The 27,724-nt window shown below is 42.7% G+C and overlaps 1 protein-coding gene across 1 annotated transcript in view; it reads left to right on the top strand.

Annotated features, from left to right (window-relative positions):
- The first annotated feature begins 16,187 nt into the window (after positions 1 to 16,187).
- LOC131095727 (3'-5' RNA helicase YTHDC2-like) overlaps positions 16,188 to 27,724 on the top strand; it is a 29,545-nt gene continuing 18,008 nt past the window's right edge. Inside the window, exons 1-8 of the mRNA XM_058043787.1 lie at positions 16,188 to 16,368; positions 16,635 to 16,725; positions 18,190 to 18,386; positions 20,146 to 20,342; positions 20,983 to 21,149; positions 23,888 to 23,990; positions 25,158 to 25,314; positions 27,152 to 27,259. Of these exons, the coding sequence (XP_057899770.1) occupies positions 16,188 to 16,368; positions 16,635 to 16,725; positions 18,190 to 18,386; positions 20,146 to 20,342; positions 20,983 to 21,149; positions 23,888 to 23,990; positions 25,158 to 25,314; positions 27,152 to 27,259 (1,201 nt within the window). The remainder of the gene's footprint in view (positions 16,369 to 16,634; positions 16,726 to 18,189; positions 18,387 to 20,145; positions 20,343 to 20,982; positions 21,150 to 23,887; positions 23,991 to 25,157; positions 25,315 to 27,151; positions 27,260 to 27,724) is intronic.

Below are 27,724 nucleotides of genomic sequence, written 5' to 3'. Positions count from 1 at the left end.
CTGGGCTAGGCCCAAGCACATCCTCAAGGATTGCCTCTCTGGCATCTCTCCATCCTTTGTCACCCATCCATCACTGTATCCCATGGTGCCTCACATGGTGTTCTAGAAATCTGGTTCATGGCAGGCGCAGAGGCAGCAGGGCACATGCTGCTCCCCCTGGCACAGAGCAATACCTGACCTTCATCCTCCTGTGGCTGGACCCTGCCACACAGATGACTTGGTGCTGAGTGTGGTCTGTGACTGTTTTGGTTTTTGCAGGCAACCAGAGCATTGTGGGAGATCATTCACCTGCCCCAGGGCCCAGAGATGTTGATTCTGTATTTCCCACACCTATTTGTGGCCCTGCTCTTCCAAGTTTTCTCCAGCACAGAGCATATGCCAGTGGAAGTCAATGCATTCTGGAAGCGATGTCAGTACAAGCACTGCCTGCCCAATAACCCCAACAGGTGCTGCATTCTGGTCATCCCATCTCCACAGTGCCCTTGGAGCTGGGACCAGCAGTATTCCTGGCATGACCTAGGCTTTTCTCTGCACACAGATTTGCATTGATGACCATGAAAGCATTGCTCTGTCACCTTGAGTATGAGGATGTGGTGTCTGAAGTGGAACGTGAGTGTGGCTGGGAAACACTCCTCAACACCGACACCCACCACCATACAGTGGGTCTTCTGGCCAGGTGAGAGCCTCATTCTCCTCACTCCAGCTGTTATTTCTCCACAGTGTCTGCATAATCCTGTGATCATGGGTGAGAGGCACTTGTCACTGAGGGATGGTACAGCAGAGGGACAATTCTTGAAGGGCTGGGTGCACTGGAGAAGCCACAACCCAAAGTGCCCGCATCTCTTCCCGTGGGGAGTGCCAGAGTCTCTGTGGTGATGGCACAGAGCAGGAGCTCTGTCTACAGGCAGCCTCACTGAGGACAGCCTGCTGGGAACAGGGAGGTTGCTTTGAGGGCCACTGACAGCCTGGGGACTGTCCCATGGGCAGAAAGCGTGGTTTTTCAGCCTCTTCCTTCCTGAAATGAGCTTGCTGGTGTTTGGCTCCATCCTCCTCCTTGCAAGAAGTAGTGGTGAAGGAAGAGGCCTCTGTGAGTCAGTCCCAGGTGAGGTTTGCCTGCCCTGCTCAGAGTCAACAATGTCTTTTTCCCTCTGCCAGAGCAATGCTCAGGATCTCACAGTCTTTGTGTTACCGGATTGCACGATACCTGTTCAGGCTGCTTCGCAGAGAGGAGGCACGCTGGGAGGTGGCTGCCATGGCCTTCCTTGTTGAGGTGAGCCTGATGGTGAGCACTGCCTTGCAGAGCTGTGTCCCAGCACCCTGCTCTCTTGGAGATGCAGCTGCAGGGGAGCCCGGTCAGTGAAGGAGGGGCCGAAGTGGGCTCTGCTCTGTGCCCTTTGTCCCTTGCTGCTGGGGTTACACGACACTCTCACTGCTGTGTTTCAGGTCCTTCCTTGCCTTAAGTTAGACAACTGGGACGGACGCATCCTACAACTTGTCCAAATCTACCTATTCAAGGAGAGCAGAGCGATGCGTCTCTTGGTGCTGAGATGCCTGATAGTAATTTGCAAGAGACCGTCTATGGTGAGAACCAGGCTGTCCAACTGAAGCTGGGCAATGTGTTGGACTGAGTAACACAGTAGCTTGCACTTGGTCTTCAGAAGATGGGCTGCTTATTTCAGTTCTCCTGACTCCCTATTTGCCTGGCCAAAGCCTTTGGCTTCTGGGCTCTAGGACATTAGCATGGAATTAAACTGCTGGAGTGGTTGTGGCAATGCAGCCTTTCATGGCTTCACATTGTGTTGTGTTCCACACAGGCTGAAAGCATGCAAAACCTGACTGAAGGCCTCACAGAGGTGCTGAAGGATGAAGACAGGGAGGTGGAGTGGATGACCCTCTCTGTGCTCAGCGAGATGCTCCTGAACAGAGATGTGCCAATTGCCAGTTCCCTTGCTCTGCAGCTGGCTGAGGCACTCCGGCCACTCTTTGACAATGTAAGTCTCTGTGCCCACCTCTTTTCCTCTGCCCCCCTCACCTCCCCTGCTCCCCCCTATATGCTGCCAGGAAACTCTTTCCTTGTGGATTTTCAGTTCCATGCCCAGGTCAGCTTGGAGCCGGCAGTGCTGAGTTTCTTGCTCTCTTCACTAGGATGACAGCCATGTGCAGCTGCTCTCCATTCGCCTCTTTCAAGCAGTGATGGAATTGGTGGGGGAAGGAGGAGAATGGGCCCTGCAGGACTGCGTGTGCCAGAGTGTGGTCCCACTCTTCTACCATATGTATGATGAGAACCAGTTTGTGGCAGAGGTGATGACACTGAGCTACTTGTATCCCCTGTGAGCGGGCTCAGCTGCCTTGTGCTCTAATGCCGCTAAGACTGCAGCACTCTGGCCTCCTTCTGGCCTTTGTCTGGGCCTATGCCCTGAGATGCTGTGCCATCTCCCAGTCTCTGCTGCTCTGCAGGCCTCCTGGGAAACCCTAACTCGAGCAATGATATTCCTGAAGAAATGGAATCTTGTGCGGCTTCTGGAATCAGAAGAGCTGTGGAGGTTTGGCGAGTGCCTGGTAAGGGTGACCTCAAAGCCCCAGACTCTCTGAACAAGCCCTCTGGCTCAATACCCACTGTGAGGGGCTGGCAGCTGTGGCCCCTGCCTACTGCTGCACTTATCTCCAACAGCCTGCTCCCCACACACTACTCTCCTCTGGCATGTGGCCCAGCAGGCTCCTCTCCAGACTCCTGTGCTTCCCTGAGCCAGGCTGCCAAGAGAGCCAAAGCCCAGCTGTGCTTTGGCATCAGGACAGCATTGAGGGTCCCTGTGGAGTAACTAACCCTATGCACCCTCCAACCCAACTGTTGGCTGGCCATCAGGAGTGTCCAAGCAGGGATGTCAGTCCTGGATGCAGAGGCTGCCATTCAAGGGGAAGAGACAATGCCAACCCTTCCCTCTGTCACCTTGTGCTCTCTTCAGCTGGAAGAGGACAGAGACAGAGCAGATGGGTACCTGCGCCAGTCCGCGATGTACCTGCAGAGCCCACAGAAGTCCATACGAGAGGCAGCCGTCAGGCTCACTGGTGAGCCAAAACCCTCAGGGTACCTCGCTGTCCTACTGTGGCCTGGCCCCAACCCCTGCAGCAGGACACAGCCCAGTGGCTGTGGTACTCTGACTATGCCTTAGGACTGCCTGCCACCCTCTGCCACCCTTGCCCTTGACATTTATACATGGCTCAGCCCTGCCAAGGGGAGAAGGACATGTAGACAGGCTGGCAGCACTGGTGTTGGGGAGCTGTGCCACTAGGGTGATGACAAGCTTGGTGTCCCTAGTACTCAGCAGCTGCCACTTGAGCAGGCAGCAGGAATTGCTCCAGGTCACCTGTGAGGATCAATGGGAGCAGTGGGATAATAGAAGGGACAGGTGTGAATGCAGGAAAGATCCTGGGTGGGCTCTGCTGTCTACAGGGGAGTGGTGTGAGCAGAGCAGAGATTTAATGGACACATGAGGTATTTATGGCAAGCACCTTACTTGAGCTTATCCTCTTACTGCCAGTTGCCTTGTGGGCATGGGAAGATCTGGGATTGGGTGAGGTGGGACAGAGTGGGGCTGCCATGACTAGAGAGATTCCAGGGATCCTCAAAGGTCTTGGCTCTGACCTTGTGACCTTGGTGAATGGTGCTGCATCCAGCTGACAGCCAGTCATCAGTGATGTCCCTCAGGGGTCTGTTCTGTGGCCAGTTCTGTTCAATATCTTTATCAATGACATGGATGAGGATGTTGAGTAAATTTGCGGACGACACTGAGCTGGGATCATGTGTCGATCTGTTGGAAGGTAGGAGGGCTCTGCAGAGAGACTTGGAATGGTTGAATGGATGGGCAAAGTTCAATAGGATGAAGTTTAATAAATTCAGGGAGGTCATCCTTCCCCTGCACTCAGCACTGGTGAGGCCACACCCTGAGTGCTGTGTCCAGGTCTGGGCCCTCAGTTTGGGAAGGACGTTGAGTCACTTGAGCATGTCCAGAGGAGAGCAACAAGTCTGGTGAGGGGCTTGGAACACAAGCCCTGTGAGGAATGGCTGAGGGAGCTGGGGTTGTCAAGCCTGGAGAAAAGGAGACTCAGGGGTGACCTTATCACTCTCTACAACTTCTGAAAGGTGGCTGTAGCCAGGTGGGGGTCGGTCTCTTTCACCAGGCAGGAACTGACAGAACCAAGGACACAGTCTCAAGCTGTGCCAAGGGAAATATAAATTTGGATAATAGGAAAAATATAAGTTTGGATATTAGGAAAAAGTTTTTCACAGAAAGAGTGATAAAGTACTCAAATGGTCTGCCCAGGGAGGTGGTGGAGTCACCATCCCTGGACGTGTTTAAAAAAAAATTGGATATGGCACTTGGTGCCATGGTTTAGTTAGGTGTCAGGGCACGGGTTGGACTTGATGATCTTGAAGGTCTCTTCCAACCTAGTCATTCTGTGAATTGTCTCTGTTCCTCTCTGTTCCAGCCCGTCAACGCATGGCAAATAATTTTAGCCCCTCTATCTTTAACCTTGTAACTCAAACCCGGCACTTTCTAAGAACTGGAGAGAGATATCCTCACTCCAGAGTTAGTCTGCTGCAAAACCAGCTCCGACAGGCATGGAGGAAGCGAGCTTCTGTCTTGGAAAATAGCTGGTCCTCTCTCTGGTACAATGTTAGGTCACAAAGCAAGAGGCTCCCCCACTACTGATGCCAAGAACTCTCAGGGCTGTCTGAATAGAAATATTCACTGGCTTCTGGCCTCTTCCAACCCCCAGGACAGCTTTTCTCTTAAGGAAACTTTTAGGATCACTTTTCTTCACCCCTTTTAAGGAAACTACTAAAATGCAAAATAAAAAGGCACTAGTTCACAATCTCTTTCCTTGAGTTCCTGCCAGTCAGAGCCCAGTCTGCAGCTGGCACTGCAGTTGCACATGGAGCTATCTGCATTGACTAGATATCTTAACACATATGTATTCATTGAGCATACCTGCTAATATACTGAGAGGGAAACAAAACCATTTCAATGCATTTTACCACTGCATTGACATACAGCATTATAACAAATAACAAACTTAACAGTATGAAGCCAACAAGAATGTCATAGGACAAAAAATGTTTATTGATATGAAGCCAAAGAGCATCCTCAAAAGTCAGTTACTGATCAAGAGACTGATCCTTCTCTACTTGTTAACATACTAAGTCAAGCATTCAGCACCATCTAACAGGCCTTACTTAACTGGGATGTAAGTTCACACAGAAAATATTCTAAATTGGAAGGGACCTACAATGATCACTGAGGCCAACTCTTTAAATAAATGATTCATATGGGGATTGTGTGAGAATACATGAATGTGTATGTGACTTTGGTGTTGTTAGCAAGCTGATTGATTGTATTTGATAAGGACAGTAGAACAGAACAGTATAGCCTTGGAAAAATAAAAATAGGATGTAACTTAATCAAACAGAATCAAACAGAAGTCCTGCAAGACAAGCAGGATGCCAGCTAAGCTCTGCAAGGCTGACAAAGGAGGAGTTATAAAGAATATTGTGCTTACTCAAAAGTGGGGGTCGAGGAGCAGCTACCTAAAAAGGACACCAGATGCTGAAGACCATGGAAGGAGACCTCCAAAGAACCATATAAGGACTTCTGATAAGGGGTGTGAGAATGTAAAATGAAGTAAAACATACATATCAAGTAAGTGGGGATAGCTAACGATTATGTAAATCAGTGGGTATGATAAAACCTCTATTTATGCAACACTCAGGGCAATTAAATAGAGAAAGGGTCCTCCGAGTGATCAGCATGCTTCAATAAAGAACGCCTGCTTTCTAATACTCAGAACTCTTGTAGAAAGTTTCTATCTGGAAAATTTTGGTATCGTATTTGCTATAAAATGAGCACTGATTTCTTTAAGAAGGCATCTATTATTCCCCCTGAATAAGTCTTTTTTGTTGGAAAAAATGCTTCTGCCCAGCCTGACAGCTGGTCAACTACCACCCAGCCACAGGTGGCATGTCTGCAGGGTCTCTTTGCATTCCCTGAGAATGGAAATCAGTCCATGGTCACCCTCCTAACTGTGAACTCAGTCTACTGCCTGAAAACTCATGTCAGGTCAGGCAGCCATTTGTGATTCTCTTTTGTGGTGGCATAAATTCCTGGAGCTAAATTCCTGTAGTGGCTATTGCTGGCCATATTTTTTGTACTTGGAGAAATATTACCTGCATCCCTCTATAGGATTTATCATGAAACCATCTAACCAATGACTAAATATTCTTTGTCAGAATTGATATTCTGCTTTACTTGAAATGTGTATCACTTGTTCACACTGGTGATGTTTTTCTCCATCATTAGGTACTGCTATTAGATTTTTGAATTAAAGGTGTTAAGATGTGATATCTATGTGTCTGTTGTGGTGTTAGAATTTTGGGTTCCTCCTGCTGCTGCCACGGAGTTAATACAAGCTTGTGCTCCTGCTGCAACTGTATGCAGTTGCAATCGATCTCTTGTGAGGTCCTAATTTCTGCATTGTCTCTCCACTAGCTATTGAAGTTCTCAGTTGTCTCAATCAGACTTAGTCAATGGCCCTGTTTTGCGGAGAAAAGAAGAAACCTCACAACTTTATAGAAGTTGTAAAGCCCGGTATGTTTATTTACGACGCGCGCTGGAAGCAAGTCCCCCAACAAGGCATGCGTGCCTCTGAAGACTTCGGGTCTTCTTTTATCCCCCTTCCAAATGCATATGCATACAGTTTCACAGTAAGTTCATACATATTCATTCCGTGTGACATTTAGCACCAGTTCTTCTTTATCAAAGGAATTTCTAAGTCGGGGGCAAATCGACCTTGTGGTCTTTTCTGTTTTTCTTTCTCTGTCTCCTTGCTATCTCGGCATGCGAGTTTTTCCTTCACTTTGGCCTCACAGACTTTTCACCTTTCTTAGACACTTCACCTAATTCAGAATGGATCTTTACTCTGTCTCATTCCCCCTTTCCTAGGAAATAAGTAAATTCTTTTACTTAATGAAAACCTTCATGACAGTAAGTGTCTTTTAGTGCTTCACCATGTACGTTTGACAAAGATGTTAGTACAGCTATTCGTTGTAGCATTCTACAGTTCCAAATTAACAATATAATAGATAATCCTAAGCTTATCCCAACTAATATTAGTAAAACTACAATGGGGTGGCACAACTTATTAAGGGTTCCATTTGCAGTTGGTGACCACCCAAAGATCACATTTCACCAGTAATGATCCATATTTTGTTTTATTCTTTGTAGAACTCTGGTTATCTCCTTTGTATCATGTTGGACAGTAATTAAGGTTTTCTTTCCGCTTCCTTGGATTCCTTTCAAGCCTTCCAATAGGTCTTGGTGCTTAATTAATTGTTTTACCAATGTAAGGTTCATCCCACTAGGGGTAGGTGGTAGTCTGTGATACATTGTGTAATTGGCTTAAATCAGCTGGTGGGATGTTACTGGTACCAAATACCAAAAATCACACCCAATAATCTTAACAAAATTACAAATACAGAGATTAGAATGGTTTCTACTAGACAGAATAACATCATTGCTATCAATTTGTACAGCAGCACAAGCAGCTCTCAAGCATACACCCTTTTCCAGTATATACGAGCACAGTTTTCTGGTCAGTGACTGGATGAATTTCAAAGTGACAAATACTCTGTTCAGTGTCCAAACACACATCCTGAGCATTAATAGTATTGCTTTCACAAATGAATCCCATCTGTTCTCTAGTAATGCAGGATTCCAAGTTTACTGTCTGCCACTTTTCATTCATCTTTCGTGCTCACACTCTATGTTCTGAAGGATAGAGTATTGTTTTTCCATGTTTTAATCCTAGGGCAATGATGGGATGGATAACATAAACAGTGGCATTATGTATGGTAAGCACAAAGGCAGTTGCCACATTAGAACCAGGATCATAGGTGAAATTCACCATAGTCTGCCAGGATTGAAAGTTCCTTTCAAAATCAATTGCATTATCCAGCACAATTTCTTGAATTTCAGCTGGAAAATTACCTTCACCCCTTTCCCATATGATCAGAGCTGCTGTTGCTTGTATCCATAACTGTGCTTGTATACAACTGAAAGCTAAGGACACATTATCTTGAACTATACTAAGTGCTTCTACTATCAACTTGTGGTCTTGGTCCCCAGCCTTTTCATACTTCCTTATTTTGGCAGTACTGATTAAATGCCAGGGACCAAGGCCATTTAGCATTACTTTGAACAGAGGTACTCACAAGTTCTGAAACTTCAGTTATGATTACACACAATACAATTCTACAAACTAAAATATGCGCTACTCCCGACCGCAATATACTCATTTTAATCTCAGTTCATTGTCTCCTGGCGTCACTCCTTAAGGGGTTTCTGGGCCTTCTTCACCCGAGAGTGATGGATCCAGGCATTCTGCTCCTTGATTTTGATTGCAGTGAAGGTGGTGAGAAGCACTCGCAGTGGTCTGTCCCACTGTGGTTCCGAAGTCTTCTCTGTAAGAGACTTAACATATACATCATCCCCAGGCTATCTAACTCCCTGCTCCAAGTTCCAGCCACGTTTCTCAATTACTCCGAGCTGTTTGCTTAATGCCACCATGTAGGTGGACATTCTGGACATTCCCTTTGTATTCTATATGGTCTTCTATAAGGCATTCCAAAAGGACTCAGCATTCCTTTAGCTCAAGGTTTAGCTTGAATTTGCAATAGTGCTAGTGGAAGAGCTTGGGCTAGGGTAGATTAACTTCTTGCCCCAGTCTTATGATTTGCTGCTTAATCAAATGATTCATTCTCCACCTGGCCGCTTGATTGGGGGTGGTATGGGGTGTGAAGTTCCTGATCTATGCCCAGATGGCTACTAATCTGTTGCACTATTTTAGAAATGAAATGTGATTCTTTATCTGAGGATATCGTGGCTGGAACTCTGAAGCGTGGTATTATTCCTTATAAAAATAATCTGGTCACCTCTTGAGCTTTGACGGTTCTGGTGGGGAATGTTTCTGGCCATCCTGAAAATGTATCTATCAATACCAGTAAATACTGATACCCCCCTTTCCTTGGGAGTTCTGAAAAGTTAATTTGCCACTGCTGTACAGGCTCATGGCCTCTCCCAGTCTGACCGAGTTTTGGCCGGGGGCGTATTTTGGGGTTAGTCTGGAGGCAAGGATCTCATTGTCGGCTTACCTGAGTGATAGTGGCATATAAATTCCTGACAACGATACAATGATTGTTTCAATCAGATTTGTGTAATGCACTCTGTATCACTCGCAGCCTTGGTCATTTCGAAAAAGGAGCCACACTCTATAAAAGGCTTCTAAGTAGTTCGGCCCTAGTGTGTTTTCTAGTGCCCTTCCTTCACTAGTAACCACGAAAATGGGAAGGGATTACTAGCTCTCTATCAATGGTAGCCCACCCCTTGCAGTTGTATGTCTCTTTTGATTAGTATTATTGTATTATGGCTTACCTTCGAGGAAAATCTGTACCTCACCCTTTGCTGCTTTCTTTGCCTCTCCATCCCCCAGCTCATTTCTTTCCTCCAATTTTAAGCTCACTCTCTAGTGTGCCTTAATATGCCTTTTCAGGTAGCTGAACTGCTTCCAGCAGCTGGATTGTCTCTTCTTTCCCTGTGAGGTCAGCAGTCCCCTCTCTTTCCAGATGGCTCCATGTGCATGTATGACTCCGAATTCATACCTCGAGTCTGTGTAGATGGTTATTCTCCTCCCTTTTGCCCTTTCCAGGGCACGGGTCAGGGCAATTATCTCAGCCTTCTGCGCTTAGGTACCTGTTGGTAAGGGTCCAGACTCGATTACCTCTCTGCAGGTAGCCACCGTGAACTTTGCAATGTCGCTTTCCTGTCAGTGAACCAGGTCTCTGCATCGTCCGGAGGAGCGTCCCTTAAGTCTGGGCAGCGGGAGTAGGTAGCTTCGGTGGTCTCTAGGTCTTTGCTTTAAAGTCTGCTGCTCAGCACTCACTTCTTACCCCAGGTAGATTACCTTCTGTTTCACTACCTGTGCCTTTTCTTTGAGACTCTGCGTCCTTGGAGTCCTAGGAAATTCAAAAGGCTTACCGTCCAGGCTTCTCTTGCTTCCCTCATCCGAGTGGCTACTAGAAGATCGTCCACCTACTGCAACAGCCTCCTTTCCTCTTGTGGAGCTTCCCGGGACTCTGAGTCTTTGCAAGCTGTTCTCCAGTCAGAGTGGGGAATCTTGAAGCCTTCAGGCACATGGACTATGTGAGCTTGAGTTTGAATGCAAAAATTTCCTGGCTGGCTTCGTGGATAGGGAGGCAAAAGAAGGCATCTCTTAGGCCTAAAACAGTGAACCAGGTTAGCTCAGGTGTTAAACAAGTCAGTAAGGTATATGGATTTGCTACCACAGGGTATAAATTCTGTGTTATCTTATTGACAGCCCTTAATCCAGAACTATCAGTTATTGGGCTGATTCCTCCCTTATTTTCCTTTTGAGGGTACTACTCAGTTCTCACTAGTTGTGTTCTTTCCTTAAACTTGATGCTCATGGGGGAGCATCTTTCACTCTCCCTGGTACAGCAGAGGCCCATACCCTTGAAAACACTTGTTTACTTATTCTAATATCCCCTTACTAATGTCTTTCTTAATTTCAGTGTCTGTTAATGTTAAGCCTAACATCTTTATATCATTTGCCTCCAGAGTAACCTTTCTCATTTGAGAATGTTTAGCGAATTGAGCGAATTGTACAAAAGCTTTTAGGTACACATAGCACACATATTACTTTAAAGGTTTGCACAAGGATGCCTTCTCAGACTGGCCAGTTGTTCAGTTGTTCCCCACACTGCAACATAAACATTCTCCACAGGTACTAAAGTTTTATTTAAAACTGAATATATGGCACTTGTGTCAACAAAAATTCTCCCCTTTTGGGGAGGTCATCTTTACCCTTCCTCCCTTACCTTGGGAGGAGCCTTTAGCAAATCATATGTACTCATTTTGTGAACTGTGATTGCTTTGCATTTCAGCATGATAATCCTTGCCTGATTTCATACGTTGCTATCTTATGGTGCATGCTGAAAAACATGTTTGATTTGCTTTCTCTTTGCCTTGTTTTCCCTTTTCAAGAAATCTGGGTGATTTCTTAAAACACAAAGACATTTCGGCATACAAAACTCTATCCCATTTATCCTCCTATTTTAAAACAGTACTAACAGCAATGAAGTATTATAAATCTTTTTATTTTCTGAGCTGCTCTTACTGGCAGCCTTCTCCCAGTGAGCCCCTCCCAAAAGGGGCTAATTTAGGAACCTCTTTGCTCTGGTCAGTTCTCATTATTTATTTCTCCTTGCCCTATCTCGCTTCCACTCAAACCTTTTTACAGACCTTCACAGTAGTTTCTCAACTTTCCTCCTATACACACAGCTCCAGGTGGCAGGTATCAGATGTGGTTCCCACACACAAGTTCTAAGACCTTAGGTTCTGAATCCGCTTGACCAGAAACCTCTAATTTACATGTGCCCTGACACTTATTAGAACAGCAAAACCAGTGTTTCTCATAAACACCGCACTGCAATAATAACTGCACATCCAGCTTTTGCTCACAGGCCATTCCTGTGTTCCCTGGGGAGACGGGGCAGCCAGAGCTGTCCCTGTGCCCAGGGGACAGCCATTGTCACCTCACACAGCATGCTGATCAAAAACGTGATATAGACACTATATTCTGATCAAACAAAATATCAGTCTTTTCTAGTTCTCTTCTTGCACAATCTAATTAAGCCCTGTGTCTACTTACACTTGTTTTACTGCTTTGCAAAAAGGCTGTGCTAGTCACAGCCGAAACTCTGATATGCCCTCAGACACAAACACTCGCACCCGCACCCCCCCTTTATCTCAAATTCGCTAGAGCCAAGGCTTGAATTGCTGTGAGGGGGGGAATTCTTGGGATTCCTTTAACTCTATCGTAATTAAGCATAAATAACCGTACTATAGTTCTCCTATGTAAAATGCCACTCTTGTTGCAACAAAATCTTAAAATCTCCACAAACACTACTATACAATCTGAGAATCAAATTACCACAATGCAGTAGAAGAAAATCACCACACAAAACCACTGGGAAAGGGCATATCTCTCAAAGTGCTCGCTTTTCTCAACACAACACAGCATACCATAATTCAGCATTTACTCACATCAATTTTCTTGGACACAATCAAAATCAAACATCCAAGGCAAAGGAACTCTCTGAGCTCATACTCACGGTTAAAATGTATCAAATCTACACTAATCACTACATTTAAACACGATAAATACCATCACTGACATTCTTCCACTCGCTTCTCTGCGGGGCACTTCTGTCCCTGCCCCCGCAGCCTGCTGCAGCCGGCGCCTCAGGCCTCACTCAGCTGCTTGAAACACGGGTAGTACTGACCCCCCCGCACTGTAGATTTATTCTCTTTCATACACCATACACTTATACACTTGCACGATTAGAAACACAGTGCACCGACCACACAATGCACACATTAACCATACAGCAACACAGCGTCCGGACATCACACACACACAAACAAAGCACACACGGGCTCAACAGTTCTGCTCTATCAGAACTATGAACCCCCAACCCACACATACACGGGTTCACCCGGCTCACCCCTAGAGCCTCTAGCAGTTCTGCTCTATCAGAACTATGAACCCCCAACACACATACACGGGTTGACTCGGCTCACCCCCAGAACCGCTTGCGGTCTGCTCTATCAGAACGATGAACCCTATCTCTAATACAGCTGCTCTATCAGCTGAACCCAGACATCTCTGGGTGGTTTACTCCCTTGCTCTCCCTTCCCTCCCCCTGGGCCCCTCAGTACATACCGTATCTTCCTCTGCAGGCCAGCAGGTCCTTGTCTGTCCTCGCAGGTGGCAAGTTGAGACGAGTGGAGCCCCACCAGGAAAAAATCCTAGGGCGCGCCTTGGAGGTCCGTCTATCCCCCCTGCCCCTGCGGGGACAGAGAACCCCTGGCTTGGCTCGCCGTAATGTTTTGCGGAGAAAAGAAGAAACCTCACAACTTTATAAAAGTTGCAAAGCCCGGTATGTTTATTTACGACGCGCGCTGGAAGCAAGTCCCCCAACAAGGCATGCGTGCCTCTGAAGACTTCGGGTCTTCTTTTATCCCCCTTCCAAATGCATATGCATACAGTTTCACAATAAGTTCATACATATTCATTCCGTGTGACATTTAGCACCAGTTCTTCTTTATCAAAGGAATTTCTAAGTCGGGGGCAAATCGACCTTGTGGTCTTTTCTGTTTTTCTTTCTCTGTCTCCTTGCTATCTCGGCATGCGAGTTTTTCCTTCAGCTTTGGCCTCACAGACTTTTCACCTTTCTTAGACACTTCACCTAATTCAGAATGGATCTTTACTCTGTCTCAGCCCTAACCTAGGATGCTGTGGATGTCAGATGCCACAGCTCTGAGAAAACCACAAGCTTACTTTTTGTGATCAGACGTGGGAGCCTAATTATGGTCTCTCTTTGTTATCATTTATTACCCCTTCCCCAAAATACAGTCTAAATACTTAAATTTCCTTTTGACACAGCTGAGACATGGATGAAGATGCAGTCTGTTCCCTTTCTGCTAGGGCAACACAATCTAGTATTACAACCATTCTTTCTTATCACAATTTTCTTAGGAAAAGTTATTTTCATGAACTGTACAACAAGAGCTGATTCCAGTAAGTTTGTATCTTAATTGCAGTGCAGTAAGTGCTGAAGTCTCTGCAGATTCAAAGGGCCTAACATACCTCCTAAAGTTAGAAGCACTTTCTCATTCACTTTTTTTTTAAACATCCTCTTTTCCTTTTGTTTTTCATCAAAGGGGCAGTACAAAACACTAAGCAACAGAGACAGCTTCTTCCTCAGGCAGTATTCTTTGCATATTATCCTCCTGTAAGAAAATGAAACAGAATTCTCCAAGTTAATAGATATAACATTATTTTGAATACTAAAAAGATTTCCTGCTCCTGTAACTGCACCGGTAAACCAGGCCACTGAGAATGCCCTTTATTTATGATAGCAAATCTTACCAGACAACTGCAACAGTTCTCCATATTCTGGAGGAAGTCTTGAAATATTATTTGCATGTTTACCATCCTCACACTTAAAATAAATGTACATGTAGAAAAATGTGGGTTTGTAACTACTGTTTTGACATATATGCAGAATTATCACCATTATTACAATTACTAGTTGTGCAAATACAAAAAATAAAGCAGCACTTCAGCATAACTTCTGAAGAACCTCCTTTTGGCATAGTATTTCAAATTTACACCACAACAATCAAATAGTCACAAACATGGTTTGAAGATTAGTGTACCTCTACATCAGATCTTTGTGGGTCCCCCTCTTTGAAGAGATGGCGTGCACATAGCAATCTAGAGTGAACAACTCCTTCAGTGTGAGTACTTTCCAGAGATGTAGTTAACTGCCTATTTGTTAGTTGCAAAATAAACTCTTGAAATGTGTTCAAGGAATCACCATACACTGAAGCACTGCTGCTTTCACATGATATAGCACAGGTTTTTAAATAGTTTCCTACTAAATCTTTTAAAATGCTTAAACAACTCTCCTACCTATCTTCTCTTGCTATATCAAGTTTAGTTAATCCCTCAAATCATCCATCAATGTTCACAGAGCAATGCGAGGATATGGGTGGTTCACCTTGGCGACCTGCTGTGGATATGGGTATAGTGTGGATATGGGTATAGTGTGACATGGACTCTCCCCCTGGATGGTCACAGGCTGTTGAGAACTCACTGGGCACTGTCAGAACTCTCCCTGGAGCTCCTGATGGCTTCTCTGGGATGGGCTACATTAGCATACTGGGTGCCTTGCGACACCCATCTGTGCCACTCTGGATTTGGGCATCTGAGTTCATCTCCCCACTCCAGTTGGTGAAGAGCAGCAGAGATCACAAACCTGTTCTGAAGAGCTTTTGCCTGTTGTTTAGGACTGACTGACCCCAGTTCAACAGCTGACCTTCAACCTCAACCCCCCTGCAGGGCTTCCGAGGGACCCCTGGCCCTGCATGCCTTACTAGGCACTCCAGATTTCAGGGGACCACAGCTCCCATATGCCTTAGGAGAGATTTCAATCTCCCCTGCACACCTTACAGGTGACCTTAGTCCTCTGTGCAACTTGGGAGAGACCATAAAAACCCCTTTAAGCGTACCTTTTGCTGATCAGACCCATGCTCTACGCACTAACCTAATTTCACCAACTATGTACATAATGCTGCAGGAAGGAAAAGTCTGAAGTAATTAGAGAAATTTATTAAAAATAATTGGAGAGCCTTGTAGTTTATGTTGAATATACTTGGGGAATTTTAGCGTTCATCTTTTGTATCCTCTCTGCTTCAAAGATCTCAGGCAAACTCAGGTAGTTCCCCATGAACTCCACAGCAGTTGGATGTTTGAATAAGGGAGGCTGTGAAGGTGGTGCCCTGGGACCCCATTTGGATTGCCAAACTGTTGAGAAAACTTCCCTGACCATATAATGACCCATTTGGTTGGGGGTGTGATGTTCGCTGTAAATTCTTTGTTCCCTTGCTATACAGTCACCTAAAATCCAGCAAACTAGCCCTTCTAGTACTTCTATATAACTGCAGAAGTGTTGGCTAACAAGCTCTCAACTTCTACAAGTAACAACCTGCCAGTCGTCACCACAGACTTTGGCACAGACCAAGGGTTAGAATATGGTAGCCATACTTTGCCAAGACATAACAAGAAAGGAGAGAAATAAAGACGGAAAAGAGAGAAAAAAAGAAGGAAAATCTTGATGACTCCGTAAAACATTCAAAACAAACACGGCCGAGGACTGCGATGTTGTATTGTCACCTACTCTGAACGTCATTTAATGAAATCGCATGACACCTGACAGGTATCCGCGCTGCTCCCTCAGTCACGGCCCCTGCGGCACTACTGCGCAACACCGACCCCAGGACACGCTCCGTGAGCCGGGCCGGCACAAACCCCGCCAGGCGCTTCCTTCCGCCTGCAGGGCGGCTCCGCCTCCGCCGCCGCCCGGCGCTGGGTACACGTCACGGGGCCGCGCCCGCCCGGCCCCGCTGCAGCGTCCGGGGCAGCGCCCGCGGACCGGCGTGCGGCGGAGCCCCCGCTCTGTGGCGGAGCCCCCGCTGTGTGCCAGAGCCATGTCGCGGCCGAGGAACGTCCCGCCGCGGCAGCACGGCGCGGGCACAGCGGGCTCCGGCGCTCCCGCCGCGCCGGGCCGCGGCCGAGGCGGCAAAGGTCTGAGGGATATCCGTGTGGATGAGGAGGTGGAGATCGCGGTGAACCTCGCTCTGGAGCGGTTCCGCTATGGCGAGGACACGGGTGCGTGGGGGAGCCGCGCGGAGCGGGGCGGGCGCGCAGCCGGGCCCGCGGGCTCTCCCGGCAGGGGCGTCTCGGGCGGCCGCGCTGCCCCGGGGCGGCCGAGTCCCGCGTGGGGGCCGGGGGACAGCGCTGCCGCCGCTCCCGCTGCGCACGGGAGGCCTGGTGGGTTTGGCTACTGATAAACTCGCGGCGCCGAGGTCTTACGTCAGGGATTTTGCCTGTTGAGTTTTTGTGCTCGGGTTTTTATTTTTTAATTCTCTTTCCAGAAATGGAGTTTCCATCTTCTTTCACTAGAACCGAACGAGCATTTGTTCACCGGCGCTGTCATTCTCTCGGGCTGATTTCGAAGAGTAAAGGGTAAGTTTGACTCTTATTTTTATGTATTATTTTTTTTTTCTGGTGCAAATTAATGGAATTTCGTTATCAGTGTTAAAACGATTTGTGTTTTTAACTTGTCCTGCAGTGTCATGGGGAATGGTACTAGAGAAGAGACTTTAAAAAGTAAATATAAAAATAATTGTCTCTGTGCTTTGCTTGATGTCTGAGTAAAAAAACGCATGACGTACTGGTTGTAATGCAGTTTTGAGGACTTCATGTGCATAAGAAAGACTTGTCATAAAGATCCTTCCTGTGTTTTTTTTCCCTGCACTAATGTGTTTTCAAAGGTTTTGCATAGAATCTCCTGCGTTGACAGGTGCAACTTAAAATAGCATGTTCAAAAGAGTGCTTCTGTTGGGCAGCATAGTAGAGGGTTCACGTGTTGCTAGCAGGCAAAGGGAAGTTATAGTTCGCCTCTACTCAGCACTGATTAGGCTACACCAAGTGTTGTGTCTGTCCAGGGCTGGGATCACCAGGAGGACAGAGACCTAGACTGGTGAGAGTTCAGTGAAGGACCAACAACTGGTGAAGGGGATGGAGCATCTCCTCTGTGCAGGAAGGGCCAGAGTGCTAGGACTTTTCAGCCTGCAGAAGACAAGGCTCAGGGGGGTCTCGACAGTGTGTGTAAGTACTTGAAATGAGGATGTAAAGAGGACAGAGTAGTTTTTACCAGGGGCTGCTGGAGGTGGCTGTGCCGCTCCTCACAGAGGCTGCCCTTGCCAGGACCTGCACACCTACACCAGCCTTCCACCCTTGCCAGGGACAGGTCACTGGGCTCTTAGTGTAACCTTCTGTTCTTACCCTAAGAAGTTGTTTTAAAAGCGTTGATGTGTCAGTTGTAGCCCAGACACAAGTTAGTTCAGTTTCAAATACATTTATGACAATTCTTTGTATTTTAGTGTCAAGAGTTCAGTCTGAGAAGCAGATTACTGTTATGATTAAGTGTTTTGGCTCCATTTCTACATAATAAATCTTTGATAATGAACATCCTGAGATCTGATATGTTTTTTGGATTTTGTTAAGTCTTGGAATGCCACTAGCAGGGAGCTTTTTTGTCTATTCTGCTTATTTGTTGATTTTTAACTTCTAAATCTTTCAAGTTAGTCTAAAAGTCAATTTGATGTCATAACTCTCAGTATTGATTGATAAAATGATTGGTAGAGCTGCTGTATTTTCGGAGACAAACGCAGTGATAACTGAGGCATAGTCGTCCGATGTCTGCAGTGTCTGTTCTGCACTACCTCACGTGAATAGAAGCTGCTTTTGATGACGATTATTGTGAATGTTGCATTATGCTACCTAGGACATTATTTGGAGGATTCTTGTTATGGCATTGTATTTGAAAATAAGCTGAAAGTCACTTGAAGGAATCATTGTCAAAGATCATTACATTGAGGTAACTAGTTTGTTTATTCCTGAAATGCCTTTTTTTCTTTCTCCCAGAAAAGGAGCAAATCGATACCTAACCGTGAGAAAAAAGGATGGATCAGAACTCAAACGTGCAGTAATGACTTGTGCCTTAACTCCTGGTACAAAATACGCTGTTTGTACTTTAATTCGAAATTTTCCTGTCACGAATAAAGAACGAACAGAGCTTCTGCCAAAGACAGAACAAGGAAATGCATATGCTGTTGAATCTGGTATGTTCAGTGTGTCTTGTCAATATGGACATGGACTTGTTAATCAATACTACTTGAAAAAACAACCCACAACCCAGCCCCAAAACAAACCCCTCTATTTTCTGTCTCTTCTTCTGTCCTAACTGACACTCTTCTTTCTAAGCAAACCTTATCATTTTCTTGTCTTGTAATTGTTCATGTAGGATCTTTTAAAACCGGTGACATAAGATGCTCATGCAGTCATGTCACCCACGTTGCAGTGTCTCCCCTGTATCAGGTTAATTTTGATTTCTTTGAGACAATTTTAGCCAGATTTTTATTTTAAAATACAGTTGTGAAATGTGGATTCCTGCAAGTTCCATGAGATAAGATTAAGGAGGCATCACTCTGTGTAAGAATACCCTTAAGAAAAAATAAGACTGTCTGTTGTGTCTGTGGGAATTCATGTCCTTGATAAAATAAGGAGTTCATATTTTGTCATCTAAAATAGATTCAGTCTGTAAGAGCTATGTAGTAAACTCATGCTATTATGTAAACTTCTTAATTTCTTGAGTATATAAAGTCCTCTGGAAGACAAACTTCTGATAAAAGGTAGTTTTTTTTAAATAATGCTTTTAACGTGGTTGTTGCCTTAAAGTTATGTTTGTAAAAGTTACGTTGTGTTTCTGTGTACAAAGCTGGATGTAGTGAACAGAGAACATAGCAGTATGCCTTGTTTAAAGAGATACTTCTGATTAATTGTGTTCGTTCTTTAAGTGCTTCCTTTGCTGGTTTTCTTTCTCAGTTCTTTCAATTTGTTTGATAGGATTGTTTAGTGAACAGAGAGAAACTATAATAAAAGTACCAATAAGCAATTTCTTAGGGATATATAGGGCATAAATTAATGAATTGTGTAAAATTTATCTTTCTTTATGTCTCCGGAATGGTCTTCGGCTCTCTTAATCTGTTAGTCTGTGTCTGTCTTGGTAAAACACTGTTTGGAATTTAACACTTAAATCTGTTAATAGCATTAAATAATTGCATTATGCCTATATAATTTCATTGACAGTGAGCTTCTCATTCTTGTGGAAAATAATTATTAAGGAATTGTAGAGTAGCATTTAAGGTACAGATGTTGAAGTAGCCTTCTCAGAAGACTGCAGGTTTTTTACCTACTTATGCATTGCTTTCTGATACATCACACTACTGTGTGGGTCCTGGGCTCTCAGTACATCATGTTTCAATTAGTTAAGACAAATCTTATGGACTAGACTATTAGGTTATGTAAGACAGACTGAAAGGAGGTCTTAAAAGACAAGTAAGAATGTGAAAGAAGGCATGTTAATCACAGTAAAGTTGTCTTATTGTTGGAGAACACACTTGTCAGTTTGGAATAACTTAAATGTTTAACTCTACGGTGGATTTCTGTAGGCAGAAATCCTTGAGATGGGAATGTGTAAACAGATACAAAGGCCAAGGCTTTTTTTCTCTGATTTAGTTTCTATTTCTCTTTAAGCTTTCCATGCCTTTTTTTAACTTGAGCAATGTACTGTGATAATTCAGTTTAATACTGTGATAATTCAGTTTAAAATTTCTATGTAAGTAAAAAATCATTTGAACTATATTTATTTCAAGCACCATAACAGGACATGTTACCGTGAAAACCACTTTTAAATATCTCGTTGGTTTCTCACTTTATCAACAGGGATGCTAATAAAGTCAGAAATGTTCATTTTTAAGTACAATTTTAACCAGTGTTTTAGTGACCTTCCTTTATAATTTATTGACCTTTTTTCCACAGAAAACAGAGAATTTAAGACAAGTGGACGACTTAGTGATGGTATCCCCCAGGTTCCTGTGAGAAGAGGGGAATCAGAGTTTGATTCTTTCAGGCAATCACTACCAGTTTTTGAAAAGCAAGAAGAAATTGTTAAAATAATAAAGGACCATAAAGTTGTTTTGATTGTAGGAGAGACTGGATCAGGAAAAACCACTCAAGTACGTTTTAGTGAAATAAAAAACATAAGAGTATTTATACCAAACTGATGCCAAATCTGTAATGTTTTTGTAATAAGGAATTTTTTTATTCTAGTTCTAAGGATTTTCTTTTCTTGTGTGGTTCAAAGTCTAGTGTTCCAGTTAACTTTTTTGCTTTTGCAGTACTAAACCAGTAGACACATATTTAAAGCATAAAATATTCTGCACAATTATCTGATGGATATCAGCTATTCTTTAAAATAATCATAGAATATTGAAGGGAAAGTAGCTACAGTTTTGTATGCCCTTTTCCTTCTAAAGCTTGTTTCTGGTATCTGGAGTATTATTGTGTTACAGTGAAAGATTGTCTACAAGGGTTTTTTACATAGATTTCCCTGAAGCGGGGGAGAGAACTTCAGCATTTGGTTGGTTGGGTTTTCTTGTTTTTGTTGCTGTGTTTTGTTTGAAAGAGATGAAACTTAATAGACAAAATTTACTTTTCCGGCCTTTTTTGCCACTTCAGGTATGTTTGCAATCATAATCCTATTGTGAATAGTTTTGCAGTGTGTATGGTACTGAGGTGTAGTTAAATTGTTTCATTGTGATAAAAAAGTTATGAGTCTAAAAAACTAAAAAATACATTTAAACCACTTCTTTCCAGATCCCCCAGTTTATTCTTGATGACTGTCACAAAAATGGAACTCCCTGCCGTATATTTTGCACTCAGCCAAGACGTTTGGCAGCACTTGCTGTGGCTGAAAGAGTGGCAGCAGAAAGAAGAGAAAAGATTGGACAAATTGTTGGTTATCAGATCCGACTAGAAAGCAGGTACTGATGACAGTTTTTCAAGTCAGTTGATCTGGTATTAGTGTTTTGTGTCTTGGTTATTTAAACTACAGTGTATTTGGTTTGCAGCCCAGTAAAATATCACTGTGTAGGATAAGTAGGATGTGTTATTTTGGGTAATGAATGTTTAAGAGTTGAAAAGGATGTTTTTTCTTCTGTATTACACAGTTTCATGCAGTGAGTTGTTCATAGAACTGAGCTGCAAGTGCTTTCTCTTGATTTCTTCTAGGGAGTATGTGTGTGGATATCCTTATCCTCTCTGCTTTTAACATTGATAAATCCAAAAGTTCAGCAAGATTTGAAAATAGCTAGGAAGAACAGCATGCTGTGACAAAAGCTATGTGGGGAGAGTTTATAGGGCAGAGAAGAGGGAAAACAACAAAATTGGAAAGTAAACAATGATATTGAGCTTTAACAATCTGCTTTGGGTTAAATTTAGTCTGTTTATCTTTTATGTTTAAAACAAAAGCAGAAATTCTAGATGACCTGAGGAATTTGCTCCTAAAACATAGTAGGGTTTCTAAAATCTTCGAATTGTGTAAATAGTGGGATTTCTTGGAATGGGCATCAGCTGGGATACAATTGAGAGAAAGATGGCCAAAGGTATGGCCGATGATGTTGCTTATATGGATGAAGATAATAAATTTCTAATGGAAATGAATGCACTTCAACAGCAAAGCCAAGTTGAAGAATTTTGTTATGCATACTGAAGGCCACAAGGCTAGAAGAGCATTAGAAGATTAGAAGAGCAAGTAAAGGTTAATTGCAAGTAAGGGGGATGATTATTGTGTGGAAGAATTATGCTGTATGAAGAAAACAAAGTATAGGTAAGCTGGAAGAATTACTGAAAGCAGTGCAGAAGAACCAAAGAGTTCACTTGAGAAAGAGCAAAAGGGAGAGATGGCACTATTTCCATCTTGGCAAAAAGTGTTGGATGGAAGTGTTTGCAGTAACACAGAAATCTGGTTTTTTATGTTTTAGTGTTAGACAGCAGGGGTGATTTCTAGAAAGCTGAAAAGAGAGAAGAGATTAAAAAAGTAAAGCACTTCCATCTGGTATGTGTTCCCTGAATTCAACATGTAGGAGTATTTTTGAATTGAAAAATGAATTACATACTTGAAATAGAGGCATATGTATGTGTGTTCCTTTGTTTAGTACTCTACAGTTTTCAGTACTTAGAGTGTCACTGTTGGAGGAAGTAATTGCTCTTTTTACTTGCACAGCTAGAACTGCCACAGGTAGTTGGTACTTTTAAAGAACTTTAGATTCTTGAAAAATCAAAGCGTTTGAAAAGGTTCAGCTTATCTTTGAGATTCTGTCAAGTATAGTGTATTGTGTTTGTATAGCAATGTCTTGGTAGTGAGGGGGGTGTTTTTTGTGAGAAGAAGCTTCCCATGTGTGATAAAGCCTCTGGCTGTTGGCTCTAAGCGTTGCCCACCTCTAGCTGAGGCTGAGCCCATCGGCAGCAGTGGGCATGACTCTGGAGCAGCGTATTGGAGAAGAAAATCTGCACAGCAGTAGAAAGAGAGGATTGCGAATATTTGAGAGGAATAGTTTTGCCAACACCAAGGTCAATGCCAAAGGAGTGGCACGAGGTACTCCAGGTGCCAGAGCAGAGATTTCTGTCCAGCCTGTGATGAAGACTGTAGTGTGGGAGGATGTTCCCCTGCAGCCCGTGGAAGTCCACAGTGGAGCAGTCCTCTTGCAGCCTGTGGAGGACCCTAATACTAGAGCATGTGGTTGTCCAAAGGAGGTTGTGACCCTGTGGGAAGCCTGTGCTGGAGCAGGCTCCTTGCAGGGCATGTGACCCTACAGAGTTTTCACTGGAGCAGTTTTGCTGATGGGACTTGTGAACCCATGGCAGTCCCATGCTGGAGCAGTCTGTTCCTGAAGGATTGCACCACATGGGAGGGACCTGCACTGGAGCAATCTGTGAAGAATGTGAGAAATCCCCCCTGTGAGGAGGAAGGAGCAGCAGAGACAAGATGTGAATTGACCATGGCCTCCGTTGCATGTCCCCTTGTGTACTGAGGGGTAGGAATTAGAGAAAAATGGAAGTTAAACCTGGGAAGAAGGGCAAGGTGGCAGGGGGTTTTGTAACATTTGATTCTATTTCTCATTATCCTACTTGGATTTAATTGGTAATATACTAAACCAGGTTGTGCAAGTCAAGTCTGTTTTGCCCATGGTGGTAACTGGTGAGTGATCTCTCCGTGTCTTTACCTTGACCCTTGAACCTTTTGTTGAATTCCTTCTCCCCTGTCCAGCTGAGAAGGAGAGGGATAGAGCAGCCTGAGTGACTGCCTGGCATTCAGCCAAGGTCAACCTACCACATGTAGACAAAGACTATATCTGAGGGTATTTGGAAGAATTGTAATCTGTTTTTTTCAAGGCAGTCCACACTGGATTTTCCAGTAAATTAATACAAACAACATGGCGAGGTTCTCCAGATTCTGTTTCACTTACTTATTAATTTAGAAAAAATGAATCTCTCCTTGTTTATTAATCACTTGTCTGAAGCTTTTGAGCATTAGCACTAAAAATCCTTAAGAACTCTCAGGGAACAGGCATAATTTATAAACAAAAAGTATGTGTGACAGAACTGTGATTCCACTTCTGGTGAGGAGCCTTTCAATCTTTAATTTTCAGTAAATAGTGGAAAGCTAGCAGCATTTAAATGACGAAAAAAAGCAGGAGCATCTTTGTTCACTGTTCACTAGGGTTTCTCCAAAGACACTGGTAACCTTTTGCACTAACGGCGTACTGCTTCGCACATTGATGGCAGGAGACAGCGCCCTGTCAACCGTGACACATGTCATTGTGGTAAGGATCTTGTATTTCGTGTGAGGTGGAGCAGGATGTATTGTTTCTTAATTGGAAGACGAGGCCCTAGTTTTCTGTATTAATTTGATGGATGTTTAAGGTGTTTCTGTTAAGTTAGAATCTGAATTAACTTTAAAGAGTTACCGAATTTTTTTTTTATTGTAACGTACATATTTTTCTGGGGTTTGTTGTTTTTTTCTTGTAAAAACAGCTTATATTAGGTTTTTGTCAACAGTTAATTTCGGAATTGTGATGTGATTGTGGAGGGTAGAGGTCAAAATTTTTATGAATTTCCTCAGTCAGCAGAAAAGCCTTAGGAAGTTTCAATACAAGTGTGTCAGAATTTTTGCTATCATGTACTTGATTTTGCAGTACCAAGTTTTCAGTCCCTTTGTTTGCCCAATGTGTTCAACATAAAATGTAGTCTAATTTCTAGCAAATTATTTAGGTTCATGTATGATTAGATGAACTTCCTATTGTGGAGTTTGGTAAGTCAGTGGAACCAGAATGTTTACTGCAAGTTCTCCACTGCTGAAAAAGAAAAAGCCATGGTAAGTTTAGATGGCTGTCAGTTTACCAAGGAGGAAAAAAGCAGAAGAATGGTTTGTGCATTCTTGACTTCAGCCTGCAAATCTTGTTCTTGATTCATACATTCAGAATATAAAACTAAACAGAAGATAGGCAAAGATGATTGATCAGACATGTGCCTTAATGATAAGCTTTGTGCATAATTTATTGGATCTAAGAAAGCCATCTTTTTTTATCATTATATGGTATCATTTTTTTTTTAATTCTTATCAGTTGTGAAGGGTAATTTTATTGAAATAAGATTTTAGGATTTGCAGTTTGTGGCTTTATCTTGAAAATAAGATTCAAGTGCAAGAATTAGAAGTTTCAGATGCTCTTTTTGATTTCTGAAATTAAGGTCTGAGATGGGTTGTTCATTGCAGTGCAATCTACTATGATACCATTATACAACTTTTTGAAGTTTTTTTTTACTTTTAAGTTTTTAAAAAAATCATTCTTAAGTTAAACATTTTAATACCTCTGCAATGCACCACCAAATTACATGTTTTAATTTTAAAAAAACCATGTTTCTGAAAAGTTATGATCTTGGGTCTGTGATGTTTAGACGTTCTTTTTTTTGTTTGTTTTTCTTTCATACAGGATGAAGTACATGAGAGGGATAGGTTCAGTGACTTCTTGCTTATAAAACTGAAAGATGTGTTGCAAAGCCAAGCTAATTTAAAACTAATTATTTCTAGTGCTGCTCTAGATGCAGACCTCTTTATTAGGTATTTTGGATGTTGCCCAGTAATACACAGTAAGTATTTAAGTAAATTCTTAAATCTCAGTATACCTGCCCTGAGACTGCTAGATAACTGTTAACTGAACTGTACCAAACCATTCTGAGTAAAGGCAGGTGATAAATACACTTAGAGTTACCAGCAGTGGTTGTTCCTTGTTTACTTATGTTTTTTATTTCTTAACTATTTGCACCTACCTCAGAGGGAGTTGTTTTATTCAATGGATATTCTGTAAATGCAGGGATGTCCTGGTCCCATCTGTATTCAGTTCAAGGAGGAGAAGGTTCTAAAATGCCGGTCTGCATAGCGATACAGACCCTAGGATTTACAGGAGTGTGATATCAATGAGTATATTCCAGTCGACTGTAGGTCTGGCTTCAGATATTGCTACTAGTTAGAGGATAAAACTCACATAAGTCTATCCATTTCAGAAGTGCAGTCCTAGGCAAATTGGGATACATGTTTTAATGATATGATTCTTTGCTTAAGAATTTTATACACAAGTCATTGGTTACTTTTATGGGACGTTAATGAGAAAGCATTATTTTTTCTTATTTACACATAAAAGTGTTCATTTCTGGTTTTCAGGTTTAAATTATTGCCTAGGAAAATAAGGCTTGCAGCTTGTTGGAGGCATGAATCTGGAAGTTACACTTGATTTTAATATTGCGCAAATTTTTTTTGGAGGAAAAAAAACTCATTGTAATTTTTGTGTGGCTTTCCAGTTTACTTTTTTTGCAGCTTCTCATCCTTTTAGATTAATAGATTTATTTTGGAAATTCTATTTGGAAATGGCTACTGTCTCTTTCTTCAGTTTACTGCATTAGTTACACTATTATCACGTACTGGACTTTGCAGGATAATCACAATTGAAAAGATGCTTTTTCCAATTTTGCTAATTTAAGAATGAAGAAAAGAGGGTTTAGACAACTTTTCCAGTAATATAATGAAAAAGCTTTGATTCTTCAGCAGTATAGTTGACACAATCCTGACCACAGAAACCAATATTTTTTAGTTGCGGGTTTCTGTAGAACACAGAATTTGTGATTAGTGTTAGAAGACTTCCTTTATGACAGCTTCTGAAAATATGTGAACTGTAGCTTGTTCTTCCTGAAGGAGAGACAAATCCTAGGTGATCTAAACTTAGTTGTGGTAAGTGTCTGCTAAGGAACCTAAAATAGATATGAATTCTTCCTGTGTAGAAACATAATTTGATATCCATAAATAAGGTCTAGAAAACAGTGATGTTAAAAGAAAAATCAATAAAAGAGTAAGTTCTTAGGAGAGAAAGACCATGGGAAGTGGTCAGCAAAGAAAGCCAAAATTGGCTGCAGTAATTGAGGACATTGAGAGAAGTCCATCTCCTTGTATATTTCTCATGAAAGGAGGTAGTGTCTGAACACAGACATGGCAGTCTGCTCGTGGGATCTTACACTGAAACTGTTTTAATTGCTCTTATATTGAGTAATTCAAGCTGCTGACACAGTGAATTTTTCTTTGTACACCTAAACAAAAGTGACTATTTTCTTCTCATTTGATAAAATTGCAGTAAATAACTGTCCATCTTATATCTCTTGCTATTTACATTTAATACAATTGAAGAGGTTAATGAAAAACATGGTATGCACCTGACATTTCCCTTTTGAATTTTTTTTATGTCCCAGTCACTTAAAGAAGATAATCTCAAGTGAAGATACTCTTACAAGACCTTCCAAGGAATATAAGAATTCATTAAATCTGGCCCTAATCATGTTTAATTCACTTTCCTGTCTATAAAAACTGTTTTTAAGAAGTAATGTTCTTCAAGCAAAGCTTGGGAATATCTAATCTTTCTTGAATTATTTCTACTTTTAGTCCAAGGAAGACCTTTTGAAGTTAAAGAGATGTTTTTGGAGGACATTTTGCGAAGTACTGGGTATACAAACAAAGAGATGGTAAAGTACAAAAAAGAGAAGCAGCAAGGTTGGTGGACTTGTTGATTGTTATGTCTTGACAATGAGTTTACTTGATTGATTGATTGATTGATTCAACAAGTAAAGTGATTCTCTGTTAAAATTCTAAAGTCAGATTTTTAAATGAGACGATTAGATGACAGCACGTATCTTTAAAACTCTGTTTACATTGTTGATGTAAATTGTGATTGAAAAAAGTATTTTTACTTTCAGTGGTTATATTCTTACTTCTTTTAGTGGATAAATTTTGCATTTTTTCCTAATTATTATGAAGTACAACTACATAATGCGTAGGGCTTTGCCCACATGAACACTATAGAAACATAAGATACAATATGCTGACATTTAGGCACAAATTTAAATGTGGCCATTAGAGAATGCAGGATTTTGTGTGTCTTGTACAAAAGTGCTTTCTGCTATTAACGTTTTTAAGTGCATTCTTCAGACATGGATGCATTTAACGTATTTAGTTCAA

Source organism: Melospiza georgiana, chromosome Z, assembly GCF_028018845.1.
Source record: "Melospiza georgiana isolate bMelGeo1 chromosome Z, bMelGeo1.pri, whole genome shotgun sequence".
NCBI lineage: Eukaryota > Metazoa > Chordata > Aves > Passeriformes > Passerellidae > Melospiza > Melospiza georgiana.
This window is presented reverse-complemented; position numbering and strand designations above follow the sequence as displayed.